At 39.5% G+C, this 14,881-nt stretch overlaps 2 protein-coding genes across 4 annotated transcripts in view; one reads left to right on the top strand and one right to left on the bottom strand.

The window, feature by feature from the left end:
• Nucleotides 1–14,249, bottom strand: part of AQP9 (aquaporin 9) — a 48,699-nt gene extending 34,450 nt beyond the window's left edge. For 2 of the 3 annotated variants that reach the window (XM_025390365.1, XM_025390367.1), the window contains exon 1: nucleotides 13,749–14,229. In XM_025390365.1, the coding sequence (XP_025246150.1) occupies nucleotides 13,749–13,859 (111 nt within the window). In that variant the 5' untranslated portion in view covers nucleotides 13,860–14,229. Of the gene's footprint in view, nucleotides 1–13,748 lie in introns of all 3 variants that reach the window. The other variant, XM_025390366.1, reaches the window with a different exon arrangement.
• The window catches only part of ALDH1A2 (aldehyde dehydrogenase 1 family member A2), a 325,601-nt gene that overhangs the window by 124,055 nt on the left and 186,665 nt on the right, over nucleotides 1–14,881 (top strand). The gene's annotated exons all lie outside the window — the stretch shown is intronic.

Raw genomic sequence — 14,881 nt, 5'->3', positions numbered from 1 at the left:
AGGTATACAAGTGTTAATGTATTTTCTTGTGTGAATAAGGGTTTAATACTGTTAATGTAATATACAAGTGTCCCTCGTTGTGTTGTGATTAGTATGTGTAGGGAGTAAAGATCTGTAATTAGTATATTAAGTCCTATAAGCATAATGGTGATGTTTGATCAATAGAATAAAGCCATAGTGATGAAGAGTTCTCCTATTAAATTGATAGTAGGGGGAAAGGCAAGGTTAGTAAGACTTGCTAAAAGTCATCAAGAGGCTATTAGTGGAAGCAGTGTCTGAAGGCCTCAGATACGTAATATAATTCAGCTATGGACTCGCTCGTAGATCAAATTTGCTAGGCAGAATAGTAAAGATAAAGTGACTCCATGGGCAACTATAAGGATGACTACACCTGTAAAGCTTCAAGGAGTTCGAATGAGAATAGCCATAATAACAAGTGCGATATAGCTTACGGAGGAATATGCGATAAGTGATTTTAAGTCTGTTTGTCGTAGACAATTAGAGCTTGTCATAACTATTTCCCATAAGGATAGTATGAGGAAGGGGTAGGCTATATATTCTGTTATGGGGTTGAGGATAAGGGTAAGCCATATAATACCATAGCCACCTAGCTTTAGGAGTACCTCTGCAAGTACTATTGAGCTAGCAATAGGGGCTTCCACATGGGCTTTAAGGAGTTAGAGGTAAAGTCCATATAGAGGTATTTTTACTATAAAAGTCATAATACATGCTAGTCCTTTAAGATTATTAGATCAGGAAGTTAATAGTTCTTGGGTGGTAAATATTATTATTATTATTATGTTTAGTGAACCCAAGGTATTTTGAGTATGGGCAAGTGTGGTAAGTAGGGGAAGAGAACTATTATAGAGTTTTTTCCAGGGGGGGTCACTCATTGGAAAGGTGATGTTGACTTGCTAGAATTATAAGAGGTAGTAGTCAGGTTGTTAAGATTAGAAGGGGCAATGTTAGTGGGTCAGAGGAGAAAGTTAGTGAGAAGTTAGATGAATTATCATTTAATTGGGTCAGATATAGCAGAGTAATGAGGCTGCTGAATAGGCTGTGGATAGTTATGTTTATTTAGATTATAGAGTTATTACAGAGTCATGTTATTGGTAACAGTATAATTGTTGGAATAGTAACTTTTAGCATTGAAGTAAATTTAGATTTTGTACATAATCTAGGCTGTATGTGTTGGAGATTGAAACTAGTAAGGCAAGGCACACTGCGGCTTCGCAGGCAGCAAATACTAGGAGGATAATGGGTATTACGGAAGCTAGAGTGAAATGTATGTTTAAAGTTAGAGTAATTATAATGAATATCGATAATACTATACCTTCTAGGAATAATAGGGATGATGTTAAGTGGGATCGATAAACTAATATTCCCAGCAGTGCTATGGTGTATGCTAATATAATATTGATATAAATAAAGGGCATTTGGTAAATATGGTCTATCATAATCTAATGTGTCGAAATCATTTATTTTAACTTAAACTATCTACCAATTCAATTCAGTCAAACCCTTTTTGGGTTCATTCATAAGTCAAGCCTAGGATTAAAATGCTAATTAGTATAAGGGCTGTGCTGATTATTAGTGTCAGGTTGTTTGTTTGAAGGGCTCATGGCAGGGGCAGTAGTAGAGCAATTTCTAAGCTGAGCAGGAGAAATGTGGTGACCACTAGGAAGAATTTTGTGGAGAAGGGGAGGTGGCCAGAGGTTAATGAGTCAAATCCGAATTCATAAGGACTGGATTTTTCTATATAAATATTAAGTTGTATGAGTCAAAATGTAATTGCTATTAGTAATAGGGCCAGTAAGGTGTCGGTTACTAGGGCTAGGGTCAGGCTAGTTACTCTTTTTCGAATATTATTGAAGCTTATTGATTGGAAGTCAATGGTAATGCTTATACTGAAAGAGTAGGATCCTCCTCAGTAGATAGAGACATATAAGAATAGTCATACCACATCTATGAAGTGTCAGTATCAGGCAGCGGCTTCAAAGCCAAAGTGGTGGTTAGATGTAAAGTGAAATTTTAATTGGCAAAGGAGGCAGATAGTGAGAATGTTGACCCAATACTGACGTGAAGTCCATGAAAGCCTGTGGCTATAAAGAATGTTGAGCCATAAATTCCATCGGAGACAGTAAAAGGGGTCTTGAAATATTCTGAAACTTGTAGGAGGGTGAAGTATATGCCCAAGGTAATTGCGATGGCAACTACTTTCCATCAGGCTGTGGTAAGCTCAAGTAATTGAAACTCCTGATGCAAGAATGGGGTAAGGCCACAGTGGAGAGGGTCTGAATGGCAAATGCCCCTCTGAGACAGCATACGCTATCCATTTCCCCGCAACCCCACTATGCCCACATCACTCATATGTGTTGCCTGCTCTGTCTCACTTAGCCTTGGAGCTGTTGACTCCTGTCTTAAGGTCTGGGAAGATGAAACCATTAAGCTTTTGGTGTCAGCGATTTCCTGGCCTTGCAGATACCATGGTGATAACACACCTGGGTTGGGATGCAGTCCTAGCTCCTGAAGAAAGAATCTGTGGCTACCATCAAAGGAAGGGCTGCCTATAGGCAAAACTTTGTCTAAGGTGGTGGCCATAGTGTTTCCAAAAAACACAATCCCCATTCTTGAGAAGGGAGTCACTTTAGGGCTTACCAGAGGCTTCCCTGCTCCTATAAGTTTGTAACTGGAGAGGAAGGAGAATCCATGGCAATCTGTCAGCACAGCATTCTCTGCAAACCTTGGCCCTCCAGCCTGTGCTGTAGGTGTGTGTTAGAGAAGTCCCCCATCCGTCCTACTCCACCTGTTTATTCCCACCTATTCAGCTTATGTGACTATAGCCTTTTGAACATATGAAGATAATAATAATACCAATAACAACTAATCTATATTGAATGATTTTTGTGAGTTAAGCACTTTCCATGCATTAGCCCATCAGTCCTCACAATGACCTATGAGTCAGGCCCTCTTCCTATCTCCATTTTACAAACTAGGAAACGAAAGCTTAGAGAGGTTAAAACAATTGCTCTCACATTCTCGTAAGTGGTAAGTGCTCGGGCCAAGGTTTGACTGATTTTGACCAGCAATGGGTGAAAGAGGAAACATTCACATGGCATTTGAGCCGTGGTGAGGCGCTCTCACGCACTTTACTTCTGTGAGTCCTCCCAATACTTCATCCCCAGTTAAAAACTGAAAGTTTGAGTGACTTGATACAAGATGTATTGCGAATAGGTGACAATTTCTGAATCTGGAGCCAGATTCTTTCATTCCCATCCGAGTGTTCCTCCTGTGACAACTGCTGCTGCCTCTGTGGGTCAGCCTGTTTCCTTTATTAGCACAGAGTACAGATTTATGCACAGCTTTCCCGTCAGTTAGTTTTCCAATTGCAAAATAAAACTTTCTCAGTCATAACAAAAATAGTCACAAAGAACCAAGACTGAAACCTGGATCTTCTGGTTAAAAATAAAGTATGTGGTGGCATGCAGCCTGAGAGAATATCAGGATAAGATCAATCACCCAAGAACCAGCTGTACTTGAAAAGAGGCGATATTAGGGCAGGCTCATAAAAACAGAGGAATCTGCAATTTGAGAGCCAGGTGAATGGGAACATGGCCAGCCTCAGTGCTCTCCAAGCAGAAAAAAGTACCAAGAACCAACTCAAAGCTCAGAAAGGAGAGGTGATTGAACTCCACTATCTCTACTGGGCTGAAAAGAACAATGCTCTCCTTTTCTGACCCCGCCAGGCATTCACATCGCTCAACTCATCCCAAATGCTGACCTGGATGGGAACTTGATCACCATCCCAAGGGCCAGAATAAGAAGCGAATGAAGCATTTATTAATTAAGTTGTGTGTGTTTGCATTAGGATAACTGTGACTCTGAGTGGGCTGTGTGTGAGTGGGGGTTGCTGAGGACAGTTCTCCCTGTACCCACAGGGCCCAACAGTGCCAAGGCCGCCTCCTATCACTCTCAACCTTGGAGATCTCTGCAGACGGAGGAGTTCTGAGGACTGATGTGTTTCCAGGGTCTGCAAATCTCAAAGTATGTTTCACAGATCATTAGTCCCATGAGATGCTCCTCAAAAAAGGCGTTTGTGGTTAAGTAGAGAAGACAACTTTACATTCTGTTCCCCTCTTAGAGATTTATAGAGAACATTAAAGGCTCTGATAATTCCTGCAGTTCAGAAAACTGCTTATTTTTGTTTAACCCAGTGTTTCCCAAGCATATTTGGGAAGGACCACATATTTTCTTTCACTTAATTCTTATTTGCATCTTTTGGAACTAGTGTTTTTCAGAACAGATTTTGAGCAACTCCCTAAAAAAAATGCTTTGAAAAGGCATACTCTACTGGGTGAACTCTCTCATAGGGAGGAAGAGGGTGAAGAAAATACACATGAATATGTACAATTTTTAAAATTTCAAAAGGGTATACAATAGAATATAAGAAATGTGTTTCCTTCCCACCCCAGATTTTAAATATTATTCTCCACAGGTAACTAATATCAATACTTTCTGGTATGTTGTCAAAAAGATGTGCATGTGCCTGTGTGTGTGTGTGTGTGTGTGTGTATGTGTGTGTGTGTTTATACAGGTGAGGGTATTTAACACATACCATTTCTGCCTGCTTTTTCTACTTGAATAGCTTAGAGTATTTTCATATTAGCATGTAAACCTTCTATTTAATGGCAAAATAGGAGTTTTGCATAGATGCACCCCCATTTCTTTAACCAATCACCTGTTGATAGAAGCATAAGGTTTTTGGGAGGTATTCTCATAAGAAAGCTTGAGTTTCCAGACAGACTCTAAGGCATATGTGTTGAGAAGGGACTAAGCCCTCAAGTCCTTTATGGTCTTGACTGACTGTTCCAGGTTTATATCTTAGCATAATCAGCCAAGCTACCAAGATGGAGAAAAGGGCAGGGGGCAGGGCAGGCACACTTTGCTGGCATAGTTTCTCTTAAATCATTTGCTTTGCTTAGAAGTTTCAGTGAACTCAGCAATCCTGCCCCAGACATGAAATTAGGTGCCTGCTGGAGGTATAGTGGGCACCTAATTTCTTCACGGCTGAACTGCCTCAGCCATTTGAACCATCTGTGGGTTGTTAGGTCACTTTCAGAGTGCTGATGAGTAAAGAAGGGCCAACTTCTGCTCTCATTACCATGTTTTCCTTTCTTGTCAAGTAATGAGAACATGTTGCAATGGGCTTTGTCACTAAAGAAAAACTAACCAAACCCACTTCTGGAAAGTAGAAAAAAAAATACTTCCCCTTTGAAAGTCAATGAAAACAGTGAGTTTTCTGGGTAAAATTAAAAATCACAATCAGAAGTAGAATCCTGTTTGGCAGAATCAAGTTTGGCTCCGGGAGTCTGCAACCCTTAGATCAATGATTCAGAGCGGACTTTTCTACCAAGCGCCTTAAACTGTGAGATTTCCCAGGCCAGCCTGGTCCTCTGCATTCATTGCTGATAGGCGGAAATCTGTAGGAAAATTCTCCCTCAGCTGCTAGTGACTCAAAGTCTAAGGATGTCAGAAGAGCCGGCCTCGTTTGTAGGAAGCACGAGGTCTCGTCATTCATGGTCACATGTCCCAGTTTGGGAGAAAGGGTACAGAGCGCTGTTCTTTTGGGAGAGTGCTTTTCATCAGGCACCTGCATCCCCCAGGCTTCTCTTTTCCGTTTGCTACTTCACAGTAATCATTTCTGGCTGGCGATGTACCTGGGGAACCCCGCAGAAACAAATGCAAACCTGCTCTGGAAGAACAAATCCACTGCTCAGGCCACGTGGAATTCCCACAGGGAAAAATAAAGCTCCCTGAAGAATTTATAATACAGATGTAGAAAACACTAAAGGAAAAGATCCTTTATGAATAAGAGTCAGTAGATAAAATAGGCAGAATGATTCACTCCCCCAAAACTCGAGATGACAGAACAGGTTTAAAATATTATAAATATATTAGGCTTTGGTGAGTTAAGGAAATGAAAGAAATAAGCACACAAGAAAAGAAACTAAAGAAAAAAAAAAGAACCAAATAAAACATATAGAAATGAAAACATAATGAAACTAAAGACTCAATGAATGTGTTAAGCAGAAGATTAGAGGGAACCGAATAGGGAATTGGTGAACTGAAAGATAGATTTGAAACAACTGTACAAAATTCAGCATGGATTAAGAGAATAAGAGAAGAAATATGAAAAAAATGGTTGAGACATAAAAAAATGACAGGGTCAAACATGCATACCAATAGGAGTTCTAAAAGGAGAAAACAGACTGAGGGAAAGACAAGGTAATAAAGATGAAAATTTTCCAGAATTGGTAAAAATTGTAACTCTTTAAATTGAAGATGAAAAATGAGTTAAGCACTAGAAATAAGTTCACCTCGAGTCACATTATGGTGAAATTTCAAAATAAAAAACAAAGTGAAACTCTTATTAGTTACCAGATAAATTCAGATTATTAAGGAACAAAATGAGACCAGCAGGCTTGTCAGCAGCAATAACAGAGACATTGGAATGACACCTGAAAAATGCCAAGCAAAAATAGTTATCAACCTAAAATGTATCAGCTAATTTATCATTCAACCTTGAGCATGAAATAGACACATTCAGACAAAGACTGAGAAAGTTCGTCTGTTGCACACCCTTCCTGAAAAATTTTCTAAAGGAAGAACTGCAAGAAGAAGGAGACAGAACCCAAGAGAAAGTAGTGGGTGTATGCAGTAATGATTAACAAATAAACCAGTAAATGATAGGAATGCATTTTTATATAAGCAAATAAAAATAAGTATTTATTTTAAAACACCAGTAATAACAGTAATAATGAGGGAAAAATTTATTAGATAACAATGACATGTAAGATGGAGTGGTTGATTGGAATTAGGATTTTTTAAAGTTTTTATGTTGTTCAGAAGAAAAATTGATTTACTTTAAATATATATATATATGTAATTTTTTTTTTTTTTTGACACAAAGTCTCGCTTTGTTTCCCAGGCTAGAGTGCTTTGGCACAATCTCCACCTCCCGGGTTCAAGCAATTCTCCTGCCTCAGCCTCCTGAGTAGCTGGGATTACAAGTGTGTACCACCATGCCTGGCTAATTTTTGTGTTTTTGGTAGAGACCAGGTTTCACCATGTTGGCCAGGCTGGTCTTGAACTCCTGACCTCAGGTGATCCACCTCAGCCTCCCAAAGTGCTGGGATTACAGGCATGAGCCATTGCACACAGCCTAAGGGTAAATACTTTAATAGAAAGGGCACACAGAGGAGAAAAGGCAAGAATAAAGAAAGCTGATCAACTCAATAGGAGGACATAAGGAAGATCAAAGCAGAAATTACTGAAGTGGAAAACAAAGAAACTTCTAACTTCTTTTTAAAAATTGAAAAGAGGATGTCACCTCAGATATAGTAGAGATTTTTTTTTGTTTTTTTTTTGAGTTGGAGTCTCGCTCCATCGCCCAGGACAGAGTGCAGTGGCGCAATCTCAGCTTACTACAACCTCCACCTCCCGGGTTCAAGCAATTCTCCTGCCTCAGCCTCCTGAGTAGCTAGGACTACTGGTATATGCCATCATGCCCAGCTAATTTTTGTATTTTTAGTAAAGATGAGGTTTCACCATATTCACCAAGCTGGTCTCGAACTCCTGACCTCTTGATCTGCCTGCCTTGGCTTCCCAAAGTGCTGGGATTACAGGCATGAGCCACTGCGCCTGGCCAGACCTGTAACTTTTAAAGAAATATTTTCTTGTCATCTGTCCATCCCTCTCTTTTTTCATGCACATGCTGAGTAATCTTCAAGAAATAGATAACCCCCATTTTACACAAAGTGCTCCAGAAAATAGAAAAAAAAGGGAAAATTTTGATTCATTTCATGAGTCTAATATAACCTTGGTAATAAAAGTAAAAAGAGAACAACAACAACAAACAATGTTCTCAACAACAAAAAAATGGTATATGAGGTAGTACAAATTTGGACAAAAAGATCAATGACTCTGAATAGTCTAGATGTAGAACCACATATGCGTGTGAACAAGTGTATGATAGGAATGTCATCACAATCAGTGGAGAAAAGATAGACAGTCAAAATTGGTCCTGGGACAATTGTCTATCCTTCCAGATATAGATAATAGACCCCAATCCCACATCATACACCAAATGCATTCTAATTATTTAAAGACACAAATATGAAAAGCAAAATATTAAAAGTCAATAAGAAAACACAAAATGCTTTAATGTATGGATTTAAAATAAATACAAATATCCTATAACAATTAAGAAAAAGTAAAGTATCCCAAAGAGAAATGTGCAGAGGCTTTAATCAGGCAATTTACAAAAGAGGCACCTAAACGTTTAGTAAATATATGAAAAGATAATCACTGCACTGGAATTTTGTACAATTACTAGTGAAATTCCATTTTTCTATCTGCCAAATTAACAAAATATAAAAGTTGGATGATATCAAGGGAGGTTGAGTATGTGCTAAATGGGAACTCATGTCGCTACTGGAAGTACAACTTTGAAATCGCTCTGGAGAGCAATTTTATAATACACATAAAGTTGAGGATGCACATACCCTAGGACCACCAGGTCCTCTTCTAGGTGTATACTCCGGAGAAACTCTTGAACATGTGTACGGGGAGACACGTACCCAGATGTTCAATGTGGCAGTCTTGGTAATTGTAATCAACAGCAAGAGGGCGATGGATACATAAGCCAGCCATACATGTTCCCAAATTAATAAATTTCAGAAAGTGTCTCTGGAGAAAAGTCTCAAACTGGAGGAGGTGTACAAGCTATGAAGCTATATATGTAAATTTTTAAACATATAAAACTATAATATATATTCTTATAGACAACTGTAGTAAAACTTCAAAAGCATATATTAGAATGTTAACTGCAGCGTGGTTAAGAGAAACTGGAGAGATTTGATTCTAATCCCAGCTCCACCACACACTTGCTTGTGGTCAAGTCACTTAACCATACTAAGTCCTAATTTCCTCATCTATAAAATGAGAGCAGTATCTTTACCTCATTAGATTTCGTTTAGATTTAGTTTAAGGATCAAAGTGTCTGGGGTATAGAGTATGCTCCATGTTAACCTTCTTTGCTCTCTCTTTTCCTCGTCATCATACTTGACAGGAGAGAGTCTCGGGTCTTTAAACTCTTGCTTCAAGGTAAGGATCTGAGGAGAATCCTCAGTGTTGAGCACTTCTGCACATTCAGATTTAGAACCTCAGACATTCTTAAAGGGACAGAACTCCCAAGTACAGAAGTACCAATCCTTGAAGGATTGAGCATTGAACATAAATCATAATAACAAGGGGCAGGTGAAACTGACTGTAGACATCCTCTGATGTTCTGGTGTGGTGGAAAGAGTTTTGATAAAATTCTGTAAGACTGTGGGTGTCTGTTCTCTCATCTGAAAGATGCAAGGGTCAGGCAACAGAGGCCATCTTATTCCAAAGCTTCTGAGTGAGGGACCGAGGATGGTGGATACCTGCACGACTTGGACAGACAAACCAACCACAGACAGAATCATCCACGGTACTGCTGACAGCAGGGGCTTCTGATCTATCATCTATTGGCCAACTGACAGCTCTAGCTCTGTGTGACCCTCAGTCCTGGGCACCCCTAGACTTGGAGAGATGGACGGTTTTGTAAAATAACAAGCTAGAAGAACCAAGCATGGAGGAAACAGAGAAAGAACAGGTGGCTGTTGAGCCAGAAAGCAAGAGAGAGAAGTTATGGGATCTCTTGAGGCCCACTTTCCTATAGGTCCTTTGCTCTGAACCAAAAGAGTGGTCTTGAGGAGAAGCTAGAAAACAGAAATACTAGAGGAAAAACACAGTGCAATGCATGGTCAGTGTGTTTATCAGAGCTGTGAAGACATCGCTGAGCCACCTCGGAACCCTGGTGTTACCTGAGGTTTGAATGTGTTTGTAGGTGGTGAAGAGATCCCAAGACTCTGCTAGCAGATCTTCTATAAAATGTCCCCACCACGATCACGTCTGTTGTGTAAAATCATCTTTTGACACTGCTATTGCATTTTAGGCTGTAAAATTTGTCAAATTCTCTTGGGCTTTCACATGAAAGGAGTTAATTCTCATCAAATGATGGTATTAGGGAATGACTGGAGTCAAGATAACAAGCCCAGCTCTTTCATTTAAGGACTGATAAGTCTCTTAATTATGTTACACTTGTCTCTCCATCTGGCAAAATGCAGTTGATCACTCTCCTTTCTCTCTCTTCAGGAAACATATAAACAGAAACAAGAATTTGGATGAGCGAATACTCTGTGCTGCTCGAGGGAAGAGCACAGTGGAAGTCCAAGGCCGAGTGTGTGCCCAGGGCAGGTCAACTGGGCTCTGGGCTGATTCCTGGGATGCATGATTACATCAGCCTGTGCTCAGCTTCTCCACCAATAAAAAGGGCCAGTGATATCTGCCCACCCTTATCTCAGAGCTCTCCTGCCAGTACCTGGACATTCCAAATAATGTATTAGACCAAAATTGTCCTGGATTCTGCCCTGCAAAGTGGATGTCTCCTTTAATTTGGCTTATGAACTTTCTGATTTCACTCTAAATCCTGACCATAGTTTCTTTTGTCTCAAACGCTCCCTAAGATAGAATAGACCTACTTCAAGACCTGAACAAACTTTGTTTGTAATAATAATTTTAGCCCTAGAGTACCTATAACCAGCATATGTGATTGAGAATCCTCTCAAAATGGAGTGACAAACTCTGTGACCCCAGCAAGGAGGGACACTTTCTCACCCAGTCCTGGCAGAAGGTAGGAGCGGGAAGAAGGGAACACTGCAGTGTCTGAAATTTCTCACATACAATTGACCATCCCCGTCCTTCCTTCCTCCTTCCTGTACTGCCCACTCCCCTATTTCCTCCATAGTCTGTGTTCCAGGATAGTTTCTTTCTATTTCCTTCAGGGCACTCAAGGTAAAGATCAAGGGTACTACTTTTAGCAGAAGTACTTGCATTTTTTTTTTCCATTCTAAGAGATGCCCAAAGTTAGACCTCAAATGTGGAAGCTTGACAGGATGAGAAAAGAATTTAGGATCTGTCCGACTGCATAGTATGTTATCTACTCAAAAGTCCAGCCCTGGAAGGCTGTCCTTCCACCTCAGGAGGAAATACGGCTGCTTGCTGCATTGTTCCTTCAGCAATAAGATGAGCTTTGTATCAAAGAATCCTGAAAAGTTTGAAGATAGAGGAGAATATACAGTGTAGTAGGAGTGAACATAGTTCCTGTGAGAAATGACTAAACATGATTAGAGATTCTGTGAAGTTCAGCCTGAGGAAGAGATCAGCCTTTTGCATTGCAAACTTTCCCCCCACACTAGTAAAGGTGAAAGGCCTACCTATCCCGATGACTAAAAGGCCACATTAGAGCTAGCTTTTTGGCTTATGACTTAATTGGTGTTGGTTTTAATTGTAGTTTATAAAGAATTTTTCATGGACCTTCTTTTCTCTTAATGCTACCAGTAGGCCTTATCAGTCTTTTACACCAACTGTTCCCAATCTTTTGGCACCAGGGACCACCTGTACCAGTCTGTGGCCTATAGGTTGGGGACCCCTAATTTATATCATGGTGTGGATTAGTTTGAGATGCTCCCCATAAGAGCAGCTTTTGAAAGAAGGGGAAAAAATAGCACCAGACTCCCCAGGTTGAGGGAAAAAACCGATCTCACATGTTTAAAGGACTGAGTCCTTCATATCCTCTGCCATCTTTTTAATGTTTCCCTTCCCTTTGCCTTATCAATATACAAAGCTTTTTACTAGAAAATACAAGGCAAAATGCACATTCTCTAATAAAGCAGAAACAATTACTTTGGATAAACTGAGCAAAACCATGTAGATTTCTTGGTTTAAAAAAAAAATTGTGTTTGTGCAGGAACTTTTTGTTTATACATCCCCCCAAGCTCCAACAAAACTGAAGATGATAATCAAGTTTGCAGATTTTATTAGGGTTCACTTTAGAAAATAAACGTATGGTATAAATGGAAATTAAATATTTTGGGAAATGACTGGCTTTATCCAGAAGATATAAGGTTTAATTTTTCAACAGACAATATCAAGATGTTCTTTATTAAACCCCTACCTTGCGTAGTGGGGAAGACACAAGACTAGTTGAGCAGTGAACTGCTGAAAGCAACTTTCACTTACAGCACAGAAAGCATGAGATTATGAAACAGGTTCTTCTTAAGAAATACAGAAGGTTTTAAACTTTTTGGTTGCCAAAAGAAAAAAAAAAAAGGATGTGTAGTTCACTTCCTCCTCTGTTTTCTGCAGAGCACTAAGAATTGTAACTGAATTAGCTTCACTTTTCTGACCCACTCGTCACTGTGAGGCTGTAACCAGTCTGTACGGACAACTGCTTTCCTCTTTGGGGCCAGATTGTCGGGTAACATGACAGAGGGGTCTCAGTCTCCCTAAGAAAGATTTTCCAGTAAGCAGTGACTGGGAATCATAAGAATCACTGACTTTTATCTTCTCTCTTTTCCTTCTAACTCCTCTTACTACATTATGACAGTGAGTGTGGTCAGAGCAGCCAACAATGAATGCCAAGGGAAGATGAGGAGTGCAAGAAATTGTCCATAGCTCTCTGAAAATACTTTAACGAATCTGGTCTAATGTGTCTCTCAGAGACCAGAAAACTTACGACTGTCTCTTCACGTTACACTAGTTCAATTTTTTGAGTTCACATTTGTTTCTCAATCTTGGCTTAGCTGATGCATTCCGAGCTTATTCTTCTGAATTATTATGTATTTGCCCAAAGCAAAGAACTTTTAATGCACAGAGTTTATGGGCTATTCTCTATAACTTTAAGGAAAATGAAATTATTTATACCTGGAGTAGGAAATCCTTAAGTAGGATAAAAAAAAAAAAAAACCAATTGAAATCAATAGTTGCCACATGATAATACATTTCTATTCACAAATGGTCTGGCTCCAGGTAAAACTTCAGGATACAGAGAATGCTAGAACGTGCAGCAAAATGAAAGCCCAGATCACTTAAGTAAACTTTCCAGTCTCTTGTTAATAGCTGAGTAAATCTCTGGGCAATCCTCAAGAGGTTCTTAGAAGTCATCCCTCGTTTATATCTAGAAGGTTCTTGTAATTGTCTTGTAAATCTCCAAAGATCTTTAGAGATTACTTTGCTTTAAATAGAGACAAAAAATGATACAAAACTAAGCTGGACTATCGCCTGGCACACTATTTCTACCTAGTGCAATTTTTAATTTCTTAAAAATCAAGTGATCTGACAGCACAATACTTGTCAAGCACTTGTCATACTGGGATGTTTCTTGCCATCCATACACGTATTTTTGCCAACCATATTTATTGACTATTGATGCTTATTCCAGGTGACCGAGTCACCCCAATGCTTAGAGGAAGCAAGCAGGGTACAAATCAATTAATCAATGAAAACATTGTCTAATGACTGACTTTTAAATCACAAAGCCATTTCAGAGTGTAAGTAAATACCTGAAATAAAGAAGGCACTTCACACACTCCCTCTCTTCCATTTCCATCAACTTTTGTGGACAAATGCAATGGGTAATTGAAAACTTAATATCACAACCACTAAATAGTCAAACAGCCTTTAGTAACTTGTTGCTTCCTGGAAAAGATGAATCTGATAATTAACTTAAAGAAAACAAACCAAACAAAACTCTCCACTACCAGCCTGGCAGCTAGGGAGGCATTATTGGGTCTGAATCGAGGAAATCAGGAAATACTTACAATCATGATGAACGTGCCCAAGAACTCAGAGAGGGTTTCTTTCGCTAAGCTGCTCTTCAAGACCAGTCTCTGCTTGAAGCTTTTCCCCTTTTCTGCTTTCTCTGGCTGCATCTTGGGGCTTCTCTGAGGACTCCTGTTTCCACCAATGCCTACCTGTTGTGGTCCTCACTTTCACAGCCACATGAAAATGGACGTTTTGACAGTGGCTCACAGATTCCTGGAGATGTCTGGTGAGAGTCTCTGACTGTACAAATGCCGTTCCAATTAGAGGCTGTGGCTTAATTGTCTTCTGGTGGAACTGTCATTCCCTGTTCACTGCTATCTGTTTGAATCTGCGACTTAGAACCTGAAATCCCCCAAATGATCCTTTTTGTGCCTGATAGATTAATCATTACCTTTATTCTCAAGGTACTTTTTTCTCTGTTGGTTTTTTTCAAGAGATGAGAAAAGAGATGTGCTGGTTGTGTTGCCAAACCACAGTGATGGGCCCTGGTCCAGAAAAGATTTGCATGTTACACAATTGCAGGCTTCTGATTTTTTTTTTTTTTCTCATTCAGAAGTGGGTGGTTGGAGTGTAGTTTGGAATTGTCAAACCGGGTGTAGATATATCCAATGTAAACATTCTTTTCTGAAAAAGGTTTTTATGCAAAATGAAGAATTTGAAGAAAATATAGATTTATCACCCTAGAAGATTAATCACTCTTGTTTTCTTCCAGCATCATTTCAGTGACTTCATGATACCACTCTGAGGTTAGTAAGAACCACAGAGGCCATCCTAGAGATAGAGAGAAAACATACAGGGAGACCATTGCAAGCTTCACACTGCAAGTCACCTCTTCGGTTTTGAAACTGGGCTTCATTTGCTGAAGATACTTTAGGATCCAAGAATCAGAAAGATGGAGGAGTCACCTTTTTGGGTTTCTTCTGAAGAAGTATTCCAGTTTGAAAACAGTCACTCTTCTTCATTTACCATGAAATATTTAGACATAATACATAGGAAATAAATAACAGCAGCTTGAAATTCTTTACTGCATGGAGATGACTGAGCTGGAAAGAGATCAATCAGCATGTATGCCATCCTAATCAAACAAGAAAGTACACCTAACCAAGGCTCCTAGGTTATACCCTTTAAA

This window comes from Theropithecus gelada, chromosome 7a, assembly GCF_003255815.1.
Source record: "Theropithecus gelada isolate Dixy chromosome 7a, Tgel_1.0, whole genome shotgun sequence".
Classification (NCBI taxonomy): Eukaryota; Metazoa; Chordata; class Mammalia; order Primates; family Cercopithecidae; genus Theropithecus; species Theropithecus gelada.
This window is presented reverse-complemented; position numbering and strand designations above follow the sequence as displayed.